Source organism: Xiphias gladius, chromosome 21 (genome assembly GCF_016859285.1).
Source record: "Xiphias gladius isolate SHS-SW01 ecotype Sanya breed wild chromosome 21, ASM1685928v1, whole genome shotgun sequence".
Taxonomy (NCBI): Eukaryota; Metazoa; Chordata; class Actinopteri; order Istiophoriformes; family Xiphiidae; genus Xiphias; species Xiphias gladius.
Genome location: NC_053420.1, coordinates 9,060,277 through 9,087,974, shown reverse-complemented (window position 1 = coordinate 9,087,974; position 27,698 = coordinate 9,060,277). Strand labels below are relative to the sequence as shown.

The following is a 27,698-nucleotide window of genomic DNA, read 5'->3' as shown; positions in this document are numbered from 1 at the left end:
TGTCCAATAAGAATCTGTACAACAGCGGGCTATTTGTTATCAGGTTCCTTTCCTCATCTTCTGTCCCGTGTCTCTCTCTTTCTCTACTCAGGATCTGCAGCTTTATCTTTCCAACTTGGCCAATCAAATAGATCGGGAAAGCAGCACGTCAGAAATACCGCTGGTAGTCATTCTGGACGATATTAGTGATCCTGCTTCCATCAGTGAACTTGTCAATGGAGCTCTCACCTGCAAATATCATAAATGGTAATCTCCACAAACAAATAGCTGGAAACTTATAAGATATGAATTGTTTAATATGATCTTAAGTGTGTAATGTCCCTCATTTTAGTCCTTACATTATTGGAACAAGCAATCAGCCAATGAGGATGACTGCGAACCATGGCCTGCATCTCAGCTTCAGGTTGGTTGAAGAAATAGTTGTTTGAGTATTTTCTTCTCCTGTGGTGTTGTATTTATGTGTTATTGTCTATGGATGAATTCCTCCTGTTTACACGGAGATTAGATTCCAAGATCACTGTAGAATAAACCAGTCAATACAATAAAAGCATCTGTAAGCAAGTGAGCAATAAAGTTGGAGTTATTGTATTTATGTAGGAAATGATAGTGTTTGATTTAATAAAGTTTGATTTCTGTCAGTGCTGTGAATACTAATAATGACTTGACTTAATGTTTGAGACTCAGTGAACAAAAATATTTAATAACTTAACTATACAATAACTTAAGAGCAGAAATAAATTTCCTCACTACTACTCACACTTGAGGTTGTTCAAGCAGCATTTTACCTCCTTTTAAAAAGAGAAATCCTTTGTCATCCTAATGAAAGATTTGACAGTGAAATTGTCAAAGTAACAATATTTTGTTTAATCACACAGATTATTCCAGATTGCATTAGCAATATTTGGTTGAATGACACTGTCACATTGATGAAGGAAAAGGATATAGCTATGTTGAATGAATCAAGATTTAAACAAGAACTTGTTATCGAATATTTCTGATATGAATCGTTTCATTGGGTTGCCACTGTCAAAATATGGCAGGCACCATTTGTACCCTACGGCTATAATTTAGATAAACTCGAGAATCTAATGTTGATGTAGATAAGAAGGATAATGGCATACCTAATCCAATATGTGGCTAATGTACTAGCCCACTGATGTACACACTTATTTTTCTGTGTTGAGATATGACTTGTTGCATGTACCTTTCATCTTCTTAGGATGGTGACCTTCTCCAACAATGTGGAACCAGCCAACGGCTTCCTGGTGCGATATTTGCACAGGAAGCTGATGGAGTCGGAGGACGAGAGGAGCCTGACAAATGAAGACCTGATCAAGGTGTTAGACTGGGTGCCCAAACTCTGGTATCACCTTCACACCTTCCTGGAGAAGCACAGCACATCGGACTTCCTCATTGGTATGAAACACTCAGGACAGGGTTTGACTTTAGAGCTCAAGAAAGCCTCTTGTTTTTTTTTTTTTTAATTTTGTGAGGAATACAGACAACTTTATTTGTGTGAATGTCCTCACATTACTTTTGTCTTCCTCCCTTGTGCCCTCAGGCCCATGCTTTTTCCTGTCATGCCCAGTCACAGTGGATGAGTTTCGATCATGGTTCATTGATCTTTGGAACCACTCTATTATTCCGTACCTGCAAGAGGGGGCCAAGGACGGCATCAAGGTGAGAAATCCAGAAAAACTGTCACCAGATTGCATTAGATTCCGCCTCAGGAGGTGCTGATGGCTTCTCTTTCACAGGAAACATTACGCTCTAATTTTACTGTCGTGGTATGTTGTGACTCTTCAGGTCCATGGCCAGAAGGCGGTATGGGAGGACCCAGTAGAGTGGGTGAGAGGCACTCTGCCTTGGCCGTCTGCCCAGCAGGACCAGGCAAAGCTATTCCACCTTCCTCCCCCAAGCATTGGCTCTAGCAGCCCTGGTCAGCCCTGCGAGGAGAGGCCTCACAAGGAAACTCCACCCAGCTCCATGGAATCCGATCCTCTGGTAAACATTTTGTGCATTTCACGATATTTTTTGTCAGTATTACAAGCTTTGTTATTTACTGAAAACTGAAAATGATCCTTTTTAGGATTTCTGATTTCTTGATTCTTCTCTTCTTTGTTGTAGATGGCAATGCTTTTGAAACTTCAAGAGGCTGCCAATTACATTGAATCTCCAGACAAAGAAGACCCTACCCTGCCTAAACTTTGAACACAAAGCTTTACACTTAGCCCTTCAGATTTTTTTCCTTTTTTTTTCTTTTCTCCAACGTACTGATGCAGTGCACATTCAGGACCAAATCAACCCTCAGAAATGGTTGTAGGGTGATTTAAACCGTCATTCCCACAGTAGGTTAAAAGTGTAACTGGGTTATTACAAATCATTTTAATACGCACAGTATTTTCCAACAAATGTTGACAAGTATTGAACGAAAAGCTATATTCTATTACTTTACTATATATTTGACCCTTTACCGCCATGTTAGCCCTCAGTACTCTTGGATTGGTGCTAATGGATCACTATGAAGCTCATCGTCTCAGCACTTAGACTTCAGGTGATTTCTGCAACAGCACACATAGTCCTTCCTGTTTTGTGCTCAAGTGTATCACAGGACATGGAGTGCTTGTCAACAAGAGCTATTCTCAATTAATGGTGACTCATTTTGGAAAAGAGTATGACAGCATGACAGTTGCTACTGTTTATTGCAAAGTTCTTTGGTACATATCTACTGTATAAGTCTATAAAGGCCAAGTCTTATACTTATGCAATCCTGAACTTTACAACCCGAGCAGGTGAAACAAATAAAATGCCTTAAGAACAAAGACGTCAAAGCCACACCAACTTCAGCAGACTACACTGGTGCTTTCATCAATATCACCCTAGCTAAAAAAGTCAGAAATCTGTTATTTCTCCAACTTTCTATGTTATTTATTTCAATTAATCATATTTATTTTTCAGATCAAAAATTATACAACAATGTTGGATCAATTTTCAGTGAACATTTTCACATATTTTTACATCCACTTTTATCGTTAATTAGTTGGAAAATTCAACCTGCTGTCATACTCTTTTGCTCACAACAAAATCTCTTTATTAGTGATTTGAGTTCATCAGTTTGTCATATCATTTTTCCGAGAACGTAATTTAGTTTTAATTACTGCTTTATGTAAAACAAGTAGTGTCACCAATGTTGCCATAATTATCAGGTATTAGATACTTATTACGCAGGGATAATATAATGAACAAACACCCTCTGACTAAACAGATTAAGCCAATGCTATTTAAATCCAATTCAGATTTCTTTGTCTATAAAATTTATCTAGGAAAGAGTTTGTCTCAGATCTTTCCCCCCATCTTCAGAGTAGTTACTGTATATAGTATGTACATACAATCAGGCTACATTGCAATTATTTTATCTACATTAGTTGGTGCAAATATCTAATATACTGAACCAAATACTGTACTTTAATCACGCATATTGACTGTCAAGTAAAGGGTTTAACTATGACTGTATAGAAAACACTTATAAAACGACCATATAACAGTATCAATTATCAAGTCGGTAATTTTGAAGGAAGCCTTATCACAAAGTTCCACTGCAAAACACTTTTAACAATGGCTGAGTAGAGTGACTTTAAAGCTACCTATGCCCATTTCATTTGCAACAGTTCATGCACTTACAGAGTTTTAAAAAAAATCTCTCTTGTCACTCTTGGTAATTATCATCATTTTGGTACGTACGATGCTCCTTTAATAATGTCCCGAAATGTTTAAGTGTTGAATAAAGATTATGTAGATGTTCAGGGTACTTTAGCAATTGATCTGCAAGATTATTTCTGACATTTTTCAGGACATTTTGTCGACGAAGTGTTGAAGACATTACGTAGAGGCAGAGAAGTCACGTGAGACATTGTACGGTGTGTACGCCCCTTGTTGATGTCGTACGGTATTCATAGTTGAGAACATTTTGGGTACATGACATAGAAACAAATTATGAAGAGTACTTCTTCCAAGGAAAGAGTAAAAAGAGTAGAAAGATTTAAAGACTTTAGAAGGTACTTTGTGTAGATTTTTGTAAAGAAGCCCTAATGGAGTAAATGAACGATAAAGCATATAGTTGTGCAGGTGGTGTCGAAATAATTCATCTGTTCATCCCAAACTGTGTCATTGTTTAGGTGCTCAGACTAAACTTCACATGTACTTAAACCCAGTAAATGAATGTCACACCACTTTTATGACAGCTTGATAAGAAAGTCTAACCTTTAAAATTGTGTCTTAGCTGCTTGTTGATTCGTCATTGCACTCTTTCAATAAGGCTGATAACAAAACTTAAAGCTAAGCTCTGATTGGTCGCCTGTAAAGCAAAAAAAAAAAAAAAAAAAATATGAATGAAATACATTACAGAGGAAAAGATGCCAAATGGCCGGTGAGTCTCACCCTGGCCAGATGCCATTTCAGAATCCTTTCCGTTATTGTAAATATTACAGGTATTAGACAGTATTATCAACCCCACCCTGATCTGTTTCTGCAGGTTAACAAAAAGCCATCAGCTCGAGCTTCTCATCTCATTCACTGGTTGTTGTGGCTGTTGCTCTGTAGTACTGTAGCTGTAATTTGTGTCTGCTAACTAGTGTATCAGGACTATGCAGCAACTTCTACTGGTGTTGGCAATCAGCAAATGTCTGAACTTCACAAGCAAATGCGGTGTGTTTTCATCTGGTCTGTCTTTGAGTTCTTAATTTGGACCAAACTGCACCCGGGGATAAAAGTGGAAGCCTGCCTGGGCAGGCGACACTGAGCCTTAAAGAAAGGAGGATTTGTTTGGCGTTGCATTGAAGACAGGGTTCATAGATGTAGTTAAAGAAATTCAGCTGTTTGGAAGCTGTTTCATGTGTTTTGTCCTTATGACTGGCAACAAAAGTAAGGCAACTGGACTTGTAAATGGTCAAGTGACGATAAACAATTAAAGATGATTAAAAATCAAATTATGAGCCTGAAGTAGTTGGCAAGAGTCAGTTCTTAACATTTTGCATGGTGGATTTTAAGTAGAATTGAACCAGATAACGGGATAAATCTGATATCTTAGGCCAATACAGGTTGCTGAATAGTCATATTTTTGCAAAGCTTGTTGTGGACTAAACTAAGATTTAAAAAAAATGTTATGCAGTATCTAATGTCACTCGCGTGCAAATGTTAAGGGTTCCTAAGTGTTGTAAATGCATGTAAACTTGCTGTGTGACGAGGAAAAAAAATGTTAACATTGATGTATTGTTTAGGAAAATCATTCTAGGTAATGTTTTCCTTTTTAATACTCAGATATTTGATATTTCTTTTTTTTCTAAAAAAAAAAAAAAAAACCCTTTGTAAAACTTAATTTCTCTATTTTGTACAGGACGTCATTGTAAAGATTGTAAATAGGTCAGCATTCTGGATGCGGCAACAATCATTGAGGGGAGAAAAAAAAAAAATTGAAAGGTATATTTCTTCAGAGTTGGGTCCAGGACATGGATAAGGCATGCTTCTGAGGGCTTTCATCCACCTATCACTGTTTGTTGGAATCAATAAAATACATGGTATATTTATTCTGCTGCCTCTTGTGTGTCACTTTGACAGTGTTGACCTTATTAATAGGAACTATAACACTCCTCTAATAGTACATATGCTTTAAATACCCACTAAACATATCCTTTTTTTTTTTTTTAATTGATTTTCACTCATTTATAGTACTCAGTGCTAAATGGAAACTTAAATGAAAAGACCATAGGTAAAAATAATCATTTAGGGCCTGTAGTGATGTAATAAGACATAATTATTACATTTCTTTTTTTTTTAAAGTTTCCAAAAAAAAAAGAAAGTTTAAAGTCAATAACTCACTGTATTTGTTGTATTTTATTTATTTTTTCATTTTAATCTATTTTTATTTAATTAGGCCATAGTGTATGTGGTAAGAGCCTTACTGATGTACGGTGACTGTTGATGAGTAAGACAAATGGACACGGTGGTCGGAGTCATACATGGTGCCCGGTATCTGTTACATGTAGTTTACTGGGGGGCGGTGCTCGAGCCTGCCGGGCTCTATATAAGCCTGCCGCCCCCGCAGGAATGATGGCATTGGATTCAGTTTTACGGACTTAACCGAGTTGGGAATTAGCTGCAGCCTCCAACATGCCGTCCAAGCCTGCCCCGATCAAGAAGGCGGCCAAGAAAGAACCAGCCAAGAAGGTGGCGAAGGCTCCGGAGCCGGCTCCCGCCGAGCCCGCTCCCGCCGAGCCCGCCCCTGCCCCCGCTGTGGCGGCCGCCGCACCTGCCGAGGAGGCCCCTGCTGCCCCGCCCGCTGAGGAGCCCAAGCCCCCCACCCCTCCACCCGCAGATGGTAATGCCCCGAGCGCAGCGGCGTGTGCGCCTCGAGTTGCCGTCGGTCATACATGCGTTCGAGCCACGTTTATTTTCGCGGTGTAGTCTCGGTGGATGAGCGTTGGATACGTCGTTTAAACCTTTTTTTCCTGAGCCCAAGTAGCTGGTTTCAGCTCAGCGGTAAGCGCGCGCTGGGCTACCCTTTTACGCACTCGCGCCTGTGCGCGCTCAGCGTGGAGGTGCCTCGGCCCTCCACGTAAAACGGAAACGGACTCTTGTAGTTTTCGATCGCCTCATTTCTAAAAAAAAAAAAAAAAAAGTCCCCTTAAACTCACTGACGCGCTTTTTCTGCGCCTCGGGGACGCACTGCCTTTCTCCGGCAAAAAACAAAACCAAACAAAACAAAACTGTGCGACGGTGTCTGCCCCGAAGTTGTGTCAAACACGCGCTTTTACGCCTCGGCGGAAGCTCCATCCTGAAGCCTTGCATGCAAACACTAACAAACTTGCGTGCCGAGACGAGCTGAGAAAAAAAACCCAAAAAAAACAGCTCCACTGGTTTTGCCGTGCTCAGCCTTGCAAACTAACGCACTGGCGCATGTGAACGACGCCTGTTCGTACGTGACATCTGTCCTTGCTATTTCGGGTGCCTGGCGTCGCCTCTGTCTAACACCTAACATCTGCATCAGCTGCTCCCACCGTCGAGGCTGCTGCTGCCGTGGCGGCCGGGCCGGGGGGGGGGGGGGGTGTCCCTCTCTACCCCCTAACCTCTCCCTTTTATTCCAACGTATTTGACCCCTGTTAGACCATTTTTGCAAATGCCGCGGCATCTTTTCAAAAATGTTCCACACCCGCTGACATCTTCTAACCTCTAACGCCAGCTGTTGCACCTGCTGCCGAGGAACCGCCGGCTGCCGCCGCTGGGAGGGCGCCCCCCCCCGCTGATGGTCAAAAAAGGCTGTCAGATGAGCCGCAATGGGTCTCGGACTGGAGTGCCATTAAAATGTGAACCTCCGAGCTCTCACAGTAAAGCTAACAGCACTAACTGACCGCTCTGAACACGGCCTGCAGTCTCAACGCACGCATTGTCCTCTCTAAGAACATGTCTCACTTGCTCAAAGCGCTAATGATCAATGTCTAACGTCCAATAACAGCTGCTGCCGCTCCAGCCGCAGAGGAAGCCGCTCCCGCCGCTGACTCCGGAGCGCCCGCTGACGGTAATACAACCTGCAAAAAACAAACAAACACGTGCCTGTCCTCCGCTCTCTGTCTCTCTCCATTTGATAACTGTGAAGATTTTGCCTCTGTCACTTGAGACAAATTGGCTAAAAAAGCCCCCCCCCCCGAGTAATCGTGCTGGGAGGCACTTGACCTCCCAGGAACGGAGGCAGAGAGCCGTGAAGTGCATACCTGGATTATAGTCGATGCCACGGCATCGCTCAGGCCCATTACACGCTGCCAATAATAATGCAAATACCGTTTCAACAATAGCTGAAGCTGCCGAGGCGCCCGCACCAGAGGAGCCTAAAGCACCCACACCCCCACCGCCTCCGCCCAAAGGTAACCCCCCTTTGTTTAAAAAGAAAACTTCATCTTAGAGCTGTAGGATTCTCCTCTCATCATTTGTTCTCTCTTTTTTTTTATCAGTGTTAAATATAAAAAAGTCACCTCTTGTGGACTCTGACCAAAGTTTTTTGTCCCCCCCAGAGCCCACGAGCGCTCCGCTGGACCTGTTTGTCGAGGACAAGAATGACACGTCCGTGACCATCATTTGGAGCCAGCCGGAGAACATCGGACCGTCCGGTCTGGACGGCTACGCCGTCGAAGTCTGCAAGGACGGAAGTAGGTGCCGCTTTCGCCTCTGACCAGGCGCACCGCCTACGGGCTTGTGCGCCAAAGGGGTCACACCATTCATACGCTGTGACACAAATTGCCAGCTGACCTTCGAATTAGTCTGAAAGCTTTTAGTTCAAAAGTCGATTTTTCGGTTTTTGACACCAAGTGTCATTACGCGGGTTCGATCTGGTCGCTAAAACCTGTCGAAATGCATTTTTAAATATACTCAGGAACATGTCCGTGTCAGCTGCAGCTGTCCCCCGAGGTGTCACTTCGCAGGGGTTATATCACGAGCTACCTAACTTCTCCCTACAAGGAGAGAAGCGCGTCAGTAGCCGCCGTGGTCTTGCTGGGGCTCCTGCTTTTAGACCTGCGGCCCCTAAGCTAATATCAGCAGCAGTTCGATGCAGGCTGGATTTAGCAGCCGGGGAACGCTCTTTGCCCGCGGAAACGACGGTTTCATGCCTAACAGGAGACATTTGCGTCAAATGTAATCACTTTTTTCCTGCCAAAGCTGCGAAGCAAGGAGCGCTTGGTGTCCCAATTTGCTTGATTCTCAATCTCTCACAATCTGTGTGAATCAGAATCTGGTCCTCTCAGTCCGCCTGCAGTGTGCACGTTCTTCGCACTTTGACCTTTAATGAAAGAGATAAACATCAGCTTTGTAAACTCTGACCCCCCCCCCACCCCCCACCCCCCCACCAGCTGAGGACTGGAAAGCGGTCAACGAGGAGCTGCAGAAGTCCTGCCGCTACGTCATCAAGAACCTGACCACCGGTGACCGGCTGAAGATCCGCGTGGTGGCTGTGAACGCCGGCGGCCGCAGCCCCCCCGTCGCCCTCCCCGAGGCTGTCCTGGTGAAGGAGGTTGCCGGTAAGACGTGCTCGCCGAGACAGCGAGCGAGATACATTTCGGCACAGAACGTAACCCAGCATATCGTGGTAACAGACTGCAGAATTTTCCGCAGAGGAAATGAACCGCTCACTCTGTTATTTTACCACTTAATCACGATAAAAGAGAAACCAAAATGTCAGATTAGAAATAACTTCTTTGATCCCACGCGAGGAAACTGAAGTGTAGCAGCAGCGAAATGAATGATTTGAACAGATGCATCATATAGATGTGAAACCTTTTAAAAAGAAAAAACAGAAAAAGAAAACCAGAACGCTGTATCCAGTATGAGCATCCACTATATACAGAACAGGAATCCGCAGGAATGAGTGGACAAAGGCTTCTGAAGTGAGTCAGGGGTAATACAAAAAGAGGGGGAGCCATCAAATGCAGAAAAGTGAGAACGTTCAATGTGCACAAATACAGCGCTCACTGACATGAAGAATGCAGAGAAGGCTTTTCAAAGCCTTTCTTTGTCTATGTACATCACGAAGCACTGAAATACAAAAGTAAAAGGTACTGATACTACGTACAAATGTGTGCTGAGACGCCAATAGGTGACCAATCTGGCCGTGAGAGCCAACAATTGGCCGTTTTCTCTGTCTATTCTCTTATATATAGTAGTCAAAATGTTGGCCTCCGGTACAACATGGGTCTGTTCCTAACCCCCGCACGAGAGAAGTTATAATCAAATCCCAAACACGTCTGAGTGTAATGGAAAGTAAACGTTTTGTTTTGCTACCACACAGGAGAAAAAACTGGATATATAACAAACCGAGTTTCCAAGTTTAATTATCTGATTGAACTTTCTCTCACGATCGGCGTAGTCCATCTGTAAAAATATGCTAAAAAAAAAATAAATATGGGACACACCATTTGACACAGGTCTGGCTTGAACTTTATAGAGCCGTTTATTACGGGAAATGGGGGGGGGGGGGGTTGAAAAGTGCAGGAGTCAAACAGAAAACAGCTCAGCAATGTTTTCTTCTCAGCTGTCCGTGTCCCGTCGGCACATGCACCTGCGGTGCGAAACGGTACAAAACTCTGGTCTCCTGGCTCGTTTCGGAGTCGAAACCCCGATCCACCCGGGCGCGATGATTACGCGCTTGTTGAGCAGATGGTTTTACTGATGCTGCACACCTCACAGTGTTAATCATAGACAGAATATCTAGAGTGACTTGCGGTAGGAGGGTGATTGGACCCCGAGGGCTTTAAAAGGAGGAGCTGCACTGCTCTGGCTCACGCACAAATAGTCGTTATGCGTAATGGAGAGTCGGACAGGGAACCTGATCCCCGCGCGCCTGGCGACGCCTCAGAAGTCACGCCCATGCTCAACGCCGTGTTCGCCCACAGCCGACGGTCCACATATAGAAAGAACTTATGAAATGTTTCCAACAAAATGACTACAAAGCTCTGGAAAAAATAGCTGGGATGTCCCTGCTATTAACACAGATTTTTTCTGCGGAGGGTTCGGCATTGCATTGTGATCCCTGCCGGCATTCACGCCGAGGGGAGTGTCGGGCTCCTCTCCGCAAGACCGATGGTGACAAGCAGGTGGGGGCTGTGGAGAATCGGGGGGGGGTAAATTCCAGTGCATCCTGTCTGAGTAGAGAGGGGGTGATGGTGGTGGGTGGTGGGTGGGGTGGGTTTGGATCCAACTTATCAGGTGACACCTAAATCTCATTACACTTCCAGAGATTCACTGTTTATTTTGAAACATGCCACAGACTTTACAGGCACAATGTTCCCCATGTTCACTAAGCCTAATGCTGTTCCTATGAATGAACATGAGTAAGAAGTGATAAGACACTTAAGATGCGGTATATTTATTCTAATGTTCTAATATTCTTCGGATTTTCTTTTCCTCTTCCTTTTTTTTTTTTTAAACACATCATTTATGTTCCAGTTTATGCCTCCAAAACAGTGGCTGTTGAGTAGCAGGGAAGTAGCTTCTCCGTCTTGCTTAATTTGTCTGTGACTGTGATGCACTCCGACGCGAGTGGTAGTGACTGAGGGTCCGAGTCACGCGTCACGAGGCGAGGCGACATGCAGCAGCGCGCCTGCGTTATTTCGAGATCTGACAAATGTTGCTCCGCTTGACTCAGCAGATGGTCCTTCTCGCCGAATCACTTGCACAAATGAGCCTCGGCAAGATACTCCCCAGGCTGTGGGATCATCTCAGACGTCGCAGTGGCTGATCTTCTTTTTATGATTTATGGGCTGTTTTTGGCTTTTTACAAGCTAAAACGCAGTGGCGGGAGGTGGAGGTGGAAGCTGGGGGGGGGGGGTCTGTGAAATCCAACAAGGATTAAGGATGATTTTATGGTTACATGGAACATACATTTGCTAACTAGGCCACCAAGACCGGTCATTGCCTGTGATATTATAGTAACAGTTAATAGCCACGATTGATGACTTGCTCTCAGGTTTAAGCCTTTTTTTTCTATGTACATCATGAAGCACTGAAATACAAAAGTAAAAGGTACTAATACTACATACAAATGTGTAGTGAGACACAAATAAGTGACAAATCATGCAGTAATTTTATTTTTTTTAATCATTTTAAATTTTTAATTCTATGTGTAGATTTAACTTTATTCATCCCTATTACACAGGACAACACACTAACAGTAATATATATACACATGCAGTATATCTGCATACACACACACATTAACTATGCTTTCCATAGATTCCTGTCTTCCAACATTATATAGTACATATCGTTCATTACAATCTATACAAAGTGCAACTTGTCCTATTTGTTGCCGTAACACTGAAAACATTCATGCGACACCGAGTAGTCGGATACGTAGCAGACAGACAGTGGGACTTAGAGTGACAGTTGGTTTTACAACCAGTTAGAGCACGCAGACACCCTGATGGCTCCAGCGAAAATTCCCTGACTCAGGTGGGCTTAGATTGGGCTTAGATAAGCTCAGCACGCTCATCGCTTCCCTCAAGATTCGTTGGTCCCAAGCGGATCTGAAATCCTTTTGTTTCACTCCAAAGATCTTTGAACAGATCCCAAAAATCCCGTTCAGGCTATTTCTGTCCTTCACACGCAAGCTGTGGAAGCAGCAGATGAAAGACCTCCAAAAAGGCTCCCAATAAATGATGGAGAAACGCTGAGTAACTATAATAACAATCACCGATTGCTTCAGCCTGTGTTCTTCTCTCTAGACCGTCCCAAAGTTCGCCTGCCTCGTTTCCTCAGGCAGAGGTACGTCGCTCACGTCGGAGCCAAGATCAACCTGACCATCCCCTTCACAGTAAGCTGAAGACGACCGCATCTTCCTGTGCATGCACGATGAGGAAAAAAAAAAAAAGTACGCAACCTCCTTAAAACTCATTTGTCCCCCACCGTCCACCCCCAAGGGTAAACCCAAACCTTTGGTCACCTGGACAAAGAATGGACAGCCCCTGGACATGAAGAGGGTGAACATCCGCAGCACCGAGAGAGACAGCATCCTGTTCATCCGTTCATCTGAGAGAGAAGACTCTGGAGTGTATGAGATGTGTGTGAAGGTGGAGGACTTCGAGGACAAGGCTTCACTCACCCTTCAAATTGTTGGTGAGGATAAATGTTTATACGGTGAGATGAACTTTTAAAAGTGTGCTTTTTTGATACTATAATCAGTGGCTGCTTGTTCACAGAGCTGCCAGGGCCCCCCGCCAGTGTAAAGATTGTGGATACCTGGGGCTTCAATGCCGCTCTGGAGTGGACTCCACCCGACGACAACGGAAACACAGACATCACAGGTTACACGGTGCAGAAGGCCGACAAGAAGACTGGAGTAAGTTGTATTTGTATTGTAATGTATGTCGAGTATTAATAGAAGGATTCCACTGATGAATTACACACAGCGAGTCCAAATCCTCCGCACTTCCTCGGCTTGTACGTCACGTCCTCGCTCTGTGCGCCTGTTCACAGGACTGGTTCACTGTAATGGAACATTACCATAGACTGAATGCCACCATCTCCGACCTCATCATGGGTAACACCTACAGCTTCAGAGTGTTTTCTGAAAACAAGTGTGGAATGAGCCAGGATCCCGCTGTTACAAAGGAGCAGGCCAAGATCCTGAAGACAGGTACCTTTTTTATTTTATTTTATTAATCTCAAATAACAGGGAAGCAGACACTGGAGGAATTCATTCATCACTTCATTCGGTCAGTTGTAATCTATGGGAATCCCATCTGAAGCTCATGTCTCATTGGTCCCTCCTTTACTTCCTAATTTTATTTTACTCAGTTTCTTTACTATTGACCCTGTATTAACATGGCAGTTATCTGCTTTCCCTCAACTAAACAGATTGAAATTTGAGCATGGAAGTTCACTCTTGACAACAGTGAACAGAAAGACTGTGATATATGGCTGAAAGCTCAGAAAGCTAGTAAGTGGATGGTGCAAGATTGCAACAATGCAACTGACCTTCAGATTGATCATTAAAAAGAAATAACAATCAAATATATTTCTGAGAACTGTTGCTCCAAACTTTTCATTAAATTCCTCATAAAGTATCAAAATGCGATTCAACCAAACTGATGGGCTAAAAAAAATGCAGTCGACCGACAACCAGAACCTATTGAGTTACAGCATATCAGCTGTAACTGTGTGTCTCTTCCATCCTGCAGGTATCGAATACAAGCCTCCTGATTACAAGGAGCACGACTTCACCGAGCCTCCCAAGTTCACCACCTCTCTGAGTGACAGAGCCACTACCGTCGGCTACAGCACCAAGCTGCTCTGCTCTGTCAGGGGACAGCCAAAAGTACAGTAACGAGATTTTTGCCCTCTTTTTTCCTGCCTGACCAATGTAACGTCGTGCCCTTGTCCAATTTAACCAGCAGTTCCAGTGAGGGAGGATCGCTCTGATGGTTTTGCATGTTCTAACCCAGCAACCGCTCCCAGTGCTACTTCGAGTTGTTATAACTTTCCGAAAACTTTGTTGGTGCGCTCAAATCAACTTTTTGGCTTGGCGAGCATCTCTGCTCGGTTATAGTTTGTTTTCAAAGTTTTATTTCCCAACAATGTAGCTCATAAATTCGGTGTGTTTCAGCTACCAAATCTCAAAATTCACTGACTGTCGTCGAACACACCACCAAGGCTCAGTGGTCCAAAAAAAAAAAAAAAAGCCACCAATATTTGAATTACGTGTTGAATATGATGATTTATATGAGTCAAGTCTCTCCAAATGGATATTCACAGCTTAGTAGTCGTATTAGATGACGACTGGACATATTAAGAGTTTTTAACAAACACCGTTCCTCCATCGCTTTCAGTGTTTTTACTCTGAGCTGACAATGTTGAAGGTGTTCACCTGCCCCTGTTAGCCTGCTGTCTGAGCCTCTCACCTCCTCTTTGGGCTCACAGTCCCACCGGGTCGCCAGCAGGACGGTGGCATCGATGGTCTCGATGAGGGGGCTAGAATTGGTACTCTTCCCTTTCCAAGCAGGGGGAGGAGGAGAAGGGGCCACAAGGGTGACAAGTCAGCGAGGAAGCGGGGTCACATGTGTAACATTCCCCGTGGGGCCCCAGGAGCTCCTCACCATGTCAGTGGCATTAAAACTCCCAAACTGGGTGTGTGCTGTGTGTCCACTTCAATCAACAGAGCGTTTCTTGCCAAGTGGACCAAACATAAATAGAAACAACACTTGTGCTTGTTTTTCTGTCAGACGCTTTAATGTAATCACTGTAGTCTTGGGAAAGTGTCACAAAAAATCACATTTTAATCAGAATAATGTAAAAAATAAATAAATAAATAAATAAAAAATTTGTTTTTCTACAGCCTAAGATTCAATGGATGAAGAACCAGATGATTATTGGCGACGACCCCAAGTACCGGCAGATCTGCACCCAAGGGATCTGCTCTCTGGAGATCCGTAAGCCTGGCAACTTTGACGGAGGTGTATACTCATGCAGAGCCAAGAACGATCACGGAGAAGCGACTGTCAGCTGCAAGCTGGAGGTCAAACGTAAGTCAAGATTTTAAATCTGTGTCTGGATCTTCAGTCTATTAATGGGTGTAAACCTCGTATTAAGTTTTAGCATTTCCTTGGCCAATGTTTGAGTTTTCACCCTCTGATAACTTTTCTGTCTGTTAAACAGAGCCGGCAGTTGCAGATGCGGACAAGAAATAGGTCAACATTCTAATAATTAAAGGTCAGAAATGATTAGGATCTTATATGAACATTGTCCTTATCACTATGCTGTATGTGATTATAAGTCAAAAACAATAAAAATCGACCTTGTTATCCTTGATCAACCTTATAAAGCATAGCTGAGTTGTGCTCTACTTGTATTGTTGAATGTTCCTTGCAGTGCACTTTGCAACTGTGAAATTATTTGTGAAATTAAAGTCACAAGAGTTCAACAATTGAACAGGATGTATGGTTGGTCTATATGAGTCCTGAGGTGACATCTGCTCTCTCCATGACTTCCTTTCCATACATGGACGGCACTAAACTTGGAAAAGGTGGCCTTTGCCACTGAAAGAGTTCAAGAGGTAGCACCCATAAATTAAATCTGTAATGGCTACTCATGTACTTGGTTGGGAGACTTAATCACATTTCCTTGACTCAGCAGCAGCAGCGGCAGCCTCCCGAAGGACACTGAGATACAGCATTTTATTTGCTGGTTACTTTCCGAACACTAAAACGATTTGAACATTTTGGAGGTTTAATCTGTGCAATGTTGCGGTTTTCTACAAAATTGAATTACTGGATAAAGTTAATTAATTATTTTCTATAATTTAAATAAAAATTGTTTTATGTTTGCGTAGTTTTCATTTTTTTCTCTTATGAGATTCTGAATTGCTGCCATTACTGCAACTGTTGTTCCGACTGTTTCTTAACACCTGTTGCTGTTGTATGTTCGTCTGTTGCGATCCCAAATTAGGAGCAGAAGGAATGAGGCCTTTGCAGCATAAGGTGCGTGCCACTTTTAGCGTTTCTAAAACTGTCCTCCACAGTCATGAATAAGGAGTAAAAGTTTAAGTTTAAATTATTTCTTTATTTTTCTACAGGAAGGTGCTGGATTCCTGGTAGAACATGTATATATGGCTGGTGACCGCACTACACAAGGATCGTTGCCTGTGACCTCTTGCCAAGTGTTACCCTATGTTACGATGAACAATTGTTGTCGCTTTATGCCTTTCCACTACATTAATAAGTCCACATCCATGTCCACAATCGGCTTTTTCCCCAACGATACTGTCTACGGTGACTAAATTATCACATGTTCAAATACTGTACCACCCATGTTTATCATCTTGTTAGTCTGACTGGGTGTATGCCAAGAGTATCGCAGAATGAATTTACTGTTCCTCATAGGAGATCTACATGTAACATCTACGTGTTTGTATCAATAAATAATCTAATTTCTGGTTTTGTTTTTTCAATACAGTATCTTCTATAAGTTGAAATCGCTAGCAGAAGTATTGTAAAGGGTTAACCATTATTCTCAACAACTTGATCAGTATGGCAAGGACAACTATGAATGTAATCTCCTTGAGTTTATATAGATTTTGTATTTCATAGTTTTGGTTTATACTGACTTTACATATTTAAGGAGCTACTGAAAACCTGAAAGTTAAAGAATCTGGTAATGCTTTAGTTTACAGGTTTGGAATTTCTCATTTATTTCCTGATGATTTCTAATAGGTTTTTCTAGAAAGATCTATGTAATTGAGTCTTTGGTCAATGTAGAGCAGGTCAGCTGAACATGCAAAAATGTGTAAATGTGTGTCTACAGACAATTACACATTAAAACATATATAAAGAACAGAGTTACTAGTAATAACTGAGTGGCAAATTAATATTTACTTGGGTTTAAATTTAGCCTTGATTTAAAGGAAATACATTTTCCTTATAATTAGTACCATGTTACAGAGATCTTTTCAAAGCAAAAAGTTACCATGAATAAAAAAAAAAGAAACACTTCTAAAACCCTGTCTTCGAAACTCAGTTTTGATTGGAGTGACAGGCCTGAAAGCTGCAGATTAATTTGATTACATTCTGCTACAGTTTCACTCAGCCGCTGAATGCATGAAGCCCATTTGGCAGCAGACCAGTGAGAATCTGGAGACAGCAGCACTATTCATTTGGCTCATACGGACCCAAGAGTACATCACAGTATGCCAGGACTCCCATAATAATAATACCAGTGTATAATACTGATCTTGTAGCTATTTGGTCTTGGAGTTACTGGCATAGTGATATGGGGCAGGATGCCAGAGATATCCAGGTTACAGAGACACAAGGGTTCACACAGCGGCTGACAAAATTAGCTATGGTGCTCCATCTTACTAGGGTTATTTTAGGAAGTGGTTCAACTGGCAAAATGTGCTTTTTTTGTGTTGCTTTGAAAAACTGAAAGAGGGAAATGGAAATCAAAACTAAAAAATGGGGGGGGGGGGTGCAAATAGAAAGGGGGATAATGTCATTACTTAAATTCAAAAGAATTAAAAACAGCAGAGTTCCCCTCCCTCACATGACCATGCCCGGAGTGCATTAACCTGAGATTCTGGTGACAGATTTTGTACAAGAATAATAAACACCCTTAGTATTACTTTGTAGAAAAAGAAAGTGTGTTAAAAGTTTAATGTGTATTGAGTAACTCATCTCTGCAGTTTGAGCTAAAAAAAAACATAAAACATTATCTGTCTCTTTGAGTGTGGCGTCCTCTAGTGTTACAATTAAGCAATGACTTCTGCAGGCTCCCTAAAAATGGGAGGGTAGAAAGAGCCATGTAGCATGTAAACTACATTCATAAATTGCTGCCTTTAAACCCAAAAAATGAAGATTTTACGCTTCAGAGATTGAAAAAGCTGCAGCATGAAAGGTCAACACAGTTAACTGCCCCTTACATTTACAGTCCTTTAAATAGATATACTGTACGTCTCTCTGCCATTTTGAGCTACTTGCACATTTTGCATAGTGCAGCTTTAACCCGTGGGCTAGGAGCCATAATGGGTCTCAGGCCTACTTTTGGGTGGTCCCAGGATGCTAACATGCTGCAATAGGGTCATGGAGCAAGAGACTTCCTGTCTAATTTAGATCCTGCAATGAAAAGGTTTCAAACCCCCAATGAAAACCATTATAAAATCCCTGATGTACAATGTAAGTATGTATATTAATATGTTAAAGTAATGCACCTCATATGTTTGAGTCCTATAATTCTATTCAATTCTTAGAGTAACCTTGATTAAAAGTAACTAACTAGTCAACTGGGTGAAACTGTTTAGGTAGGAGTTTGTGTTTTCTCTTTTTGTATATTTTGATTAATTGCTTCTTGTGAGTAGATGGTTCTAAATATCCAACATCAGAGCTGCATTTGGGCCAAGATCTGGAGAATTATCACCAAATCTGCAGCACCACTCGGCTTTAAGCAGCTCAAAAACCCACTGTACACCACGTGCTCAGCGTCACACAGCACACAGTCAAAGTTAGAGACCAGTGGAGCAACATAGTGGAGTATTTAGCAGCTAAAGAGCAAGATTTTTCCCTCAGGAGTTGGTAGAGACCAAAAACAGAGCTAAAACAGAGTGAATGTTGGACATTGGCGGCTGTGGCTCAGGAGGTAGAGCAGGTCATCCACTAACCGGAAGGTCGGTTGTTTGATCCCCTGCTCCTCCAGTCCGCATGTCAAAGTGTCCTCGGGCAAGATACTGAACCCCAAATTGCCTGTGGATGTGTGTGTGTATAGAAAGTGCTGTTTGTACAGAAAAGCGCTGTATGCATGTGTGTGTGAATGGGTGAATGTGGCAGTAGTGTAACGCGCTTTGAGACTTGAAAAGCGCTATATAAGTGCAGTCCATTTACCATTGGTCATTAACGTACATTTTGCCAGGTGACCAGAAACACAACTCCAAATTAATAATGTTGCTTCTTAACTGCTGGATGTGTAAATCAGCAATTGTCTGCTAACAAGTTTATCATATCAACTTAAAAGGTGATACTATGTCAATATTGTATTCACAACTTATTTCTGCTGACCCCAAGTGGACAAAAAAAATCAGTTATTGCAGGTTTAACAAAAATTAGCTTTCTGGCTCTGTGGATGGCAACTCGCTGACTTGTCCTGTAGCAGCACAACGAGAATGCGATCTTTGGTTGTTTCGTGAAATGTCTCGGCAACTATTGGGATCGATTGTCATGATATTTGGCAGAGATACCCACTCGGGGGACCATATTAGTATACCCCTACATTTCCTATTGTGCCACCAGCAGATCAGAGTTTTCACCTGTTCAGTGAAATGTCTGTTGGCACTACTGGCACTAAATTTTGCACAGACATTCATGTTTTCCCAGAGGATGAAGCCTAGTGACTTTGGTGATCCCCTGACTTTTCCTCTAGTGCCACCACCAGGTTGACATTTGTGGTTTTGAGTGAAATGTCTCACGGCTACTGAATGGATTGCCATTAAATGTGGTGCATATGTTTACGCTCCCCTCGGGAGGAATTGTAATCACTTGGGTTATCCCTTGACTTTTTGACAAGTACCACTGCCAGAGCAAAATTAGAATTTGTCTCACACTCTGTTTTATGACCAAATACCTGAAAGCTAATTACAGTCCCATCGGCCTCAGCTGTACTTTGTGTTTACTGCTAATTTGTAGATGTTAGCATGACGACATGCTAAACTAAGATGGTGGACCTGGTGAACATTACCTGCTAAACATCTGAATGTTACAATTGCCATCGTGAGCATGTTGACGTGCAGCGTTCACATTGTGCTCAAAGCACGGCCGTGCCTCACAGAGCTGGCAGCCTATAGCTGTATTCTGATAGTTTGTCTTATTTCACTATTCCATCTTCATTTTATGTTTGAGCCTCAATAGAGTCACGGGTTCATCTTTATGAAACCGGACCTACACTGGTTTGCTGCTTCAGGCACATATTCCGCTTCTAATCCCCATGCTGAATTACCTCTGGGTCTCCGTTTCATCTATTATGATTTATGGCCATGAAGTCCAACACAAGGCAATCACAAAATATCCTCTGGCTGAATAAATGGATCCTAGCAAAAGTTTTCTCTCTATGACTCCCCTCTGGAGGAGGAACAGCAGGATGGAAAGTTCACAAACAGGCAGGACGCTTTAGTGATGCAGCCTCTCTGACTCATCCGGTGGTGTTGCTCTAATCGTTGGTAATGCACTGAGCACCGCCTGGTCGCTGCTATATGAAGGGTAACGCCAAAGGCAATGAAACGATGTGTCCTTCTTGAAGGGAGCCTGGCTGTTATTTGCTGCAGAGGTTTTGGCAGCGTTCCCAGAGGGTTTAATAAGTGTAATGGTGAAACTGGCACTCGCACCGCTGTCCTGTCATTGCTATTCATTAACAAATGTTGCACTGCTAAATCAGTTGGATAGACTGTCTGAACACACTTTTCATTTGCGTAAGACTTGGGCTGTTAAGTTGGTATGAAGAGGTGATACTGTACAGTCTAAGGCATCCTTTCTCATGTTTTTTAACCATTTGGTGCTGCTTTAAGAGCGCGTGGACCATATAATGTCCTTGAGATCTCCTTAGCCCCACATCTGCACTGTGAAAATATTTAAAATTCAATCAAGCTTTAATTCTGTTTACTTCATGCCGCTTCACAGTGGCTGAAGTACTCCGTGATTCTCACCAAACAGCATGTATTGCATGGATTTCCCCGGAGAAACCTGCAGTGTCAGTGTGATGCAGCTCTCCCCAGCCGTCCAGCGTAGGACGTCTGGTAGTCTATTGATTTCAGATGGCAGGATGAGACTTCGTTCAGTCAATTTAATTAAAATTGAGGCTCTGAATTACTGAGTTGGAAGGAAATTAAAAACATAAGCAGAAACCACCTAATGCTCCGACGTTTATGTTCAACTTCTGAACTGATTACATCTTTTTTCTTCATATAAATGATCTGACATAAATAATCCAAAAAGAAATAGCCTTGAAACATCTCAAAAGTCAAGTTGTTGAACTTATTGGTTTGTCTGCAGGTAGCATCAAGCTACATTAAATGCTTTGCATGCCCTAGTACAACATACAGAGTGACTCCTGCTTGACTTTTACACTTTTTGTTTAATTAGGTGACTCTATAATCCATGTTTCCCTGATCAGGAGCTGCAGTGACCTGTGTCACTCCTGCAGCTCGTCCCACCTTCTGCTCTTTTAAATTATTCACCAGTTACTTTTTTAAATGCCTGCAAACAAGTAAGGGGGGAACTAGTTGCCTTTTAACGTCCGCTGCTGCTGAGTCTGCCGGAGCTTCACATCTACTGCTGCTCGACTAAAAAAAGAAAAAAAAAACCCCAACAACTTCCCATCTGTGTTCTGCCTACCTCTATACTGCAGCAAAACCAGCCCAAACAGACCGGTAACAGCCCCCCACCCATCCACCCCTCTCCTCTCCTCTCTCGTTTATCCTCTCTGGTCCTTACACCTCACTGCACTCGGGTTCCTGCAGAGTTCCTGCAGCAGGGAGACACAGGACCTAAAATAAAGCTCTGTGAGCCACTGCAGGCTGCTGGTTACCATCTTCACCTCTCCTTTCAACGCTCATCGATTCCCCTGCTTTTGCACTTCCCTCCAGCTCCTCTCTCTCTTCCTCCCTTTCCTCCTGCATCTATTTCTCAAAGCTCAGCATTCCGTCTGCCTGTCCTGGGGGGGGTTGGGGGCGGTGGGGGGGGTGATAGAGCAAGAAAGAAAAGAGGAGGAGCACAGTTGTTAGTGCGCCACAGAAAATCTAACCACCCCTCCCCTACCCAATTGATGACAAGGAGGGTTTTTATTGAGGTGCTCCTCAGCCAATGAGCGAACAGTGCCGGGAAATACAGCAGTGGAACTGCACCGGCCCTGATTCTTGTGCTGATTTCAGTGTGTCAGTACAATGTTTATCTGTGCCAGTATAACTTATTTTCTCAAGTCTACCTGATCTGAGTTCACCTCAGCAGCACCCTGAGCTCCAATAGGTCTTGTTTCTGAGTGTCAGGGGCGTCTCGAACAGAAACACCCCCAGGTGAAACTGGGACCTGCCAGCACTGGGGATTTTTGCAATGTCTTTTGAGAGTGGGATGAACCAAAGTGCAGACTGTTAAGATTTTTTTTTTTCTTCCTGTCAAGAATATCTGACAGGAAATCTGACCCTGCTCTCTGCTTCCACTCCTTGTTAAGGACGCAGCACATCTCTCTTCAAGGTAAGCAGCATTTTTTCTTCCCTTTCTTTCCAGAGCAGGATCATCAGTTACTGAGGCTTTGCTACGTGCCAGGTTGTCACAGAGGCACCTAGCCTCATTACACACATCCTGCCTGAGTGTGGAAAAAAAAAAAAAAGCTCTGCAGTGAGAGAAAGAGAGAATAAATGGCTCAGGGGTAATTAGAGCGGACAGTGTTAGCGTTTTGCCAGTCGCCTCTCATTGTAACGTGGAGTCTTAGAATAACTGCAAATCTGCCAGAGTGGAACTTTTGCAGCATGCCGGTAAATCCTCATGCCTGGTGCGTAGCGGCGTGTAGTGCTGCAGTATAATGTTACATAATAAAACAAACGTGTGTGTGAGGGTAGAACTTGAGATGGGAATTTCTTGCACTGGAGATAGAATCCGAAAACACTTTCCAGTGCTTGATTATGACCTAGATGTGTAAACAATTAAGAAAGAGTTTTTTTTTATTTCTATTATACAGAGGGGAAGATTTTCCTGAACAAAAAAAAAAATGTGTATGTATATACACAAACACACACACACATATATATATATATATATATGGAAAAGGAGTTTTTATGTTGGCATGTAACTACTTTTTATCTGCCTTTCTGTACTGTTTTGTTTTGTTGTGTTTTTTTTTTTTTACAGTGTGTCAGTCTTTAGATGGATGGTGAAAGTCAGCTCACTGTTACATTGTAAAAACTGTGAGGGAGTGCTTGCAAGGTCAAATCTGCTGAGCCAGCAAGAGTGAAGTGCCCACGCAAGAGTCTGCAGAGCTCACTGTGTTCAGATGAATCCCTGTCGTCTTATCAGCAGTTAATCAGCAGGTTTATACATATACTGTTGGTACCTTTTCTCTAAATGCTTCGTTGGCAGAAATTTCCTTCATTCAGTGTGATGAAAGGTGGTTGAAGAAAAGCTCTCATTAATGTACACTGAAATTTTGCGCATTACGGCCTCTGATGGATACTGATTACCTTGCAAAACAGACCATCATGATCGAACTTCTTTACCTTTTCTTGTCATTTAAGTAGAACATTCTCCTCGTTTGCCCTCACAGGCGAATCCCATGCGGATATTCCCCCGATTTTCCTATTGATTAAGAAATGTTTTATTTTTAGCCACAGATTTGGATGACTGCTCTATGTTCCCAGGCTGATTATGATGCAGTGGGCTGAACAGATCAGGTGATGCGGTGGTGTCTTCATTCCCTGGGGGTGTTATGAGTACATGACTGGGATACTCCAGAGTAGTGTGTGTGCCAAATGAGGACTTCCTTTTGGCATCAGCAGAGGTGACTGTGTAGCTGCAATGTGTCTGTACTCACGCATATATACTCATACTGACAGACACAGCTTCTGTCCTATAGTGCGTTGACTTGCCTCATTGCCTAAAGTGAATGTGTGACCTAACAATGCAGTAAGATAGCAGGCTTAGGCTAAGTATTTATCAATATACACTTAAAATGTTGTTATGTTGTTATCACCTCTTTTATTAACTGTTAATAAGTCATAATTAAGTTGCTGATGTGACTAATCAAAAAGGGTTAGACAAAGCATGAGATAAGTCACAAGAGTACAAAGCAGTATAGCGGTACATTTAAAAACTGACAAGAAAAGGAAGCATTTCCTTGAAAAAACAATAAAGTCAGGTGAAGTATTTTAAGCTGTCTGTTAGTTTGCTAGACTATGACAAAAAGAGAAAATATCTTTGTGCATCTAAAGTTGTTTTTTTCCGGCCAAATTTGCATTTTGCATTTTACTGAGAGAGGATTAGTCATACAGTTTTGCAGCCTGTGCTTGGAGTCTGGTGATGAAGTCAGTATTACATCCCTAGGATAAGATTATATCATTGGGCGTACCCTTACGAGAGACTAATGTAGCTTCCTTGACAAACATATGCAAGAGGACATCTTTTTTTAACCATGCTAGCGGTGTGCCTGCAGGGATGTCGGGGTGTCCGTAGGCCAGTCTGTCGGGCCAAACTTTGCTCCAAACTAAAATATCCTACCAAATATTAGATGGATTGACATGACTTTTGGTAGAGGCATTCAATGTGCCCATACGATGTATCATAACGAAGCTTGTAATCCTCTGACTCTTCCTCTAGTGCCAAATGCAATTCACATGAGTGGTTTTGAGTGAAATGTCTCAGCAACTATTGGATGGCTTGCCATGAAATTTGATACACATATAGCACCCCCCTTAGTATTAGTTGTAATAACTTGCAGATCCCCTGACTTTTCATCTAGCATCATCATCAGGTCAAAGTTTCAGTTTGTCCAGTTCCGTGGTTTATTACCAAGTACTCTCTAAACTAATGATATTCCCATCAGCCTCAGTCTCACTTTGTGTTTAAGGCTAATTATCAAACGTTAGCATGCTAACCAGGTAAAATCAGTGATTCCGCAAACTGCTGATCTTCAGTAGTTGAAACAAATGCATTAAAGTTACGAGTATGTGGCTTTCCCTTTCTTTCTTGATGCCTGCGTTCCAGCCAGCACCCTACTAGAATGGTGTGCGTTTTCTCTCCATTGTTTTTATCGTTGAACCTGGTGAATATTACCTGCTAGCATCAGCATGTTGACAATAGCATTTAACTCAATGCAAATTTATTAAAAATTTAAAACTGAAATCTATAATTTACAAAAATATTCAGACTCTTTGCTCTGGAACTCTAAATTGTGGTCTGATGCATCCTGTTTGCTTTAATTTTCCTTGAGATGTGTCTAGAACCACGTTTGGCAAATTGAATTGACTGGACATAGTTCAGAAAGGCACACACCTATGTGTATAAAGTCCCGCAATTCACACTGCACATCAGGACATAAATCAAGCCATGAAGTAACAAGGAACTCTCTGTAGACCTCCATCATAAAATTGTGGCGATGCATAGATCGGGGCAAGAGTATAAAATCATTTTTAAAGCTTTGAGTGTTCCCAGGAGCACAGTGGCCTCAGTTGGGAAATGGAAGAAGTCTGGAACCACCGGGACTCTTCCTAGAGTTGGCCGTCTGACCAAACTGAGTAACCAGGCCAGAATGGCATTGGTCAGGGAGGTGACCAAGAACCCAACAGTCTCTTTAACAGAGCGTCAGAAGTTCTCTGCAGAGATGGGAGAACCTGCTGGAAGGACGGTCATCTCAGCAGTACTCCATCAATCAGGCCATTATGGTATTGTAGCTAGACCGAAGCCAGTTTGAGCATGGTGGTGGCAGTATCATGCCATGGGGGTGCTTCTCAGCAGCAGGGACAGGGAGACGGGTCAGAATTGAGGGAAGGATGAATGCAGCCAAATACAGAGAGGTCCTTGAAGAAATCCTGCTCCAGGGTGACAGAGTTATGGTTCAACTTTCAGCACAACAATGACCTGAAGCATACAGCCAAGACAATGCTGGAGTGGTTTCAGGACAAGTCTCTGACTGTCCTTGAGTGGCTCAGCGAAAGCCCAGACTTAAACCCCACAGAACATCTGTGGAGAGACCTGAAAAACGGCAGTTCACAGAGGCTTCCCATCCAATCTGACGGAGGTTGAGAGGATCTGCCAGGAATAATGGGATAAGCTCCCCAAATCCTGGTGTGCAAAGCATGTTGAGACTTTCCCAAGAAGATTCAAGGCTGTAATTGCTGCCAAAGGGGCTTCTACAAAGTACTGAATTAAGGGTCTGAATACTTATAAGGAGAGATTTCAGTTTTTGATTTTTAAAATGGCAATTTTATCCATTTAAAATTAAATCTACAACATGATAAAGAGTGTAAAAAGTGAAGGGGTCTGAATACTTTCTGAAGCCACTGAACACACAGCCTCATAGAACCATTAGCATGAGTGTAGACTCTTAGTCATGTTATTTTATTGTGTTTGGCATGCGGTCAAATGCATTTTCTTCTTTAGGTTTCTTGTTGTTAGCACGCCAACTTCTTAGCCTATGCTGCATATCATGTTTTGTAACAGCCCCCTGAACCTACAAGTAGGTTTAGTAGGCCCCTACTGGTCCATATGAACAGTATGTCACTGTATGCAGTGATAATGCCTATTCATCCTTGGTAATAGTAAAATCGGTTGACTAAATCTGAATATTAGTAATGTTTTTTTCTTGTTGTAGACAGTCGTGGCAGTAGTCAGGAGGCCTCACTTCAGCCCCTTTGGGTTTTCACATTGCAGCTCCTCCTGAGGAGACGTGTGCGTGCCCGGAGCACTTCTGATGCTTGATGGTTCACGAAATGCGATTCTGTACTGCAGCCTATAATCCTGTCCTAACTAAACTGAGATCCTCTTTCACAGGCTGTCTGGTGCATCAGTCTACATGAAGCACAGTGATGATGTTTTTCATTCACTACTGTAGTGAATGAAAAACTACAGTAGTTGTTATATCAGTTCACAAAATGGCATTTGATGATGTCTCTGTGTAGAGGGAAATTTTTGACAGCTATCGCAGACAGCGGTGTCGACGGAGATGTGCTGTAGACTTTGTGAGCTTCCCTGTGAAAGTTGCCGAACCGATGCCTTTGCTGGTGCTGCATTGCAGTTTCTATCAGCTGAATGCCAACAGAGCAACACTTCTCTGCCTGAGGATACAGCAAAACTGATTCGTTTTAAGAATCGACCTTCCCAGAAAAGAGAAGTCTATCGTTACACAGTCCAGGTATTGAGCCTCTATCCCTTTTTGTCTAAATTGCATTCAGACTCTGAAGCACACAATGAACAAAACAGATGTCTAAGCTAAATCTTTGGAGGCCCACACTGAGAAAAAGGTAGAAAAGATGTAACAAGCCAAATCCTTTGATCATATCACACAATAGATACATTTTTAGTTAAATAGATTAATTATATTTCCACCATGATAAAAATCCAACATTATATGACATATTACCTTTGTACATAGGTTCGTCTCTTGCTTCATTTACTTAAGAGGTTTCTCGTTGCCTCAGTGAAGATTATGCACATGACTCTAGTAACTGTTTCAGCCGAACCTCTGCAGCCTCGTGAGGAGGAAGATCAATACTTTTAGCAGCAGATCAATTTTGAGTGCCTCAGGCGCAAATTAATATTTTTTAAGTACCAGACTGAGCAGCAACAATCAGTAGGTTAGTTTGTCTGCTGTTAGTGTGTGTGTGTGTGTGTGTGTGTGTGTGTGTGTGTGCGTGTGTGTGTGCGTGCGTGCGTGCGTGCGTGCGTGCGTGCGTGTGTGTGTGTTTGCCTGTGTGCCTGCATAACATCAACGTAAGGTTGAGTGACAGTCTATTTCATTTATATTATAAAGGCTGAGGCTTAAGTAACAGCAATACAATAACGTGAAAGTACATTAGTAGGTAAAGTTCTACGTTCAAAATATTACCTAAGTAAAAATATCAAAAGTAAAAGTACTCATTACACTGAATAATGGCCGCTGTGAGCAATATATTATTATATATGACATTATTAGATTGTTGATAG

At 42.6% G+C, this 27,698-nt stretch overlaps 3 protein-coding genes across 6 annotated transcripts in view; all 3 read left to right on the top strand.

Annotated features, from left to right (window-relative positions):
* nav1b (neuron navigator 1b) overlaps positions 1 to 5,338 on the top strand; it is an 89,401-nt gene extending 84,063 nt beyond the window's left edge. For all 4 annotated transcript variants that reach the window (XM_040115697.1, XM_040115696.1, XM_040115695.1 and 1 more), the window contains 6 exons: positions 92 to 246; positions 332 to 403; positions 1,220 to 1,416; positions 1,562 to 1,680; positions 1,807 to 2,004; positions 2,128 to 5,338. In XM_040115697.1, coding sequence (XP_039971631.1) covers positions 92 to 246; positions 332 to 403; positions 1,220 to 1,416; positions 1,562 to 1,680; positions 1,807 to 2,004; positions 2,128 to 2,211 — 825 coding nt within the window. In that variant the 3' untranslated portion in view covers positions 2,212 to 5,338. The remainder of the gene's footprint in view (positions 1 to 91; positions 247 to 331; positions 404 to 1,219; positions 1,417 to 1,561; positions 1,681 to 1,806; positions 2,005 to 2,127) is intronic.
* Positions 5,339 to 6,165: 827 nt separating this feature from the next.
* mybphb (myosin binding protein Hb) lies at positions 6,166 to 16,412 on the top strand. The gene is made up of 14 exons (XM_040115759.1): positions 6,166 to 6,373; positions 7,508 to 7,570; positions 7,845 to 7,913; positions 8,061 to 8,195; positions 8,895 to 9,062; positions 12,264 to 12,352; positions 12,459 to 12,654; positions 12,738 to 12,877; positions 13,015 to 13,174; positions 13,719 to 13,855; positions 14,873 to 15,059; positions 15,193 to 15,246; positions 15,982 to 16,013; positions 16,109 to 16,412. The coding sequence occupies exons 1-12, from the start codon at positions 6,166 to 6,168 to the stop codon at positions 15,222 to 15,224; spliced, it is 1,584 nt and encodes a 527-aa protein (XP_039971693.1). The 3' UTR covers positions 15,225 to 15,246; positions 15,982 to 16,013; positions 16,109 to 16,412.
* A 5,771-nt stretch (positions 16,413 to 22,183) lies between these two features.
* Positions 22,184 to 27,698, top strand: part of LOC120783036 (synaptotagmin-2-like) — a 28,336-nt gene continuing 22,821 nt past the window's right edge. Inside the window, exon 1 of the mRNA XM_040115707.1 lies at positions 22,184 to 22,259. The gene's annotated coding sequence lies outside the window, so the exon portion shown is untranslated. The remainder of the gene's footprint in view (positions 22,260 to 27,698) is intronic.

What these genes read in the sequence shown, in the direction of transcription:
- mybphb (XM_040115759.1), top strand. Translation starts at nt 6,166, where the DNA reads ATGCCGTCCAAGCCTGCCCCGATCAAGAAGGCGGCCAAGAAAGAACCA. An exon ending in GGCCAAGATCCTGAAGACAG is followed by an intron (nt 13,175 to 13,718) that starts GTACCTTTTTTA and finishes TCCATCCTGCAG; the next exon opens with GTATCGAATACAAGCCTCCT. An exon ending in CTGCAAGCTGGAGGTCAAAC is followed by an intron (nt 15,060 to 15,192) that starts GTAAGTCAAGAT and finishes TCTGTTAAACAG; the next exon opens with AGCCGGCAGTTGCAGATGCG.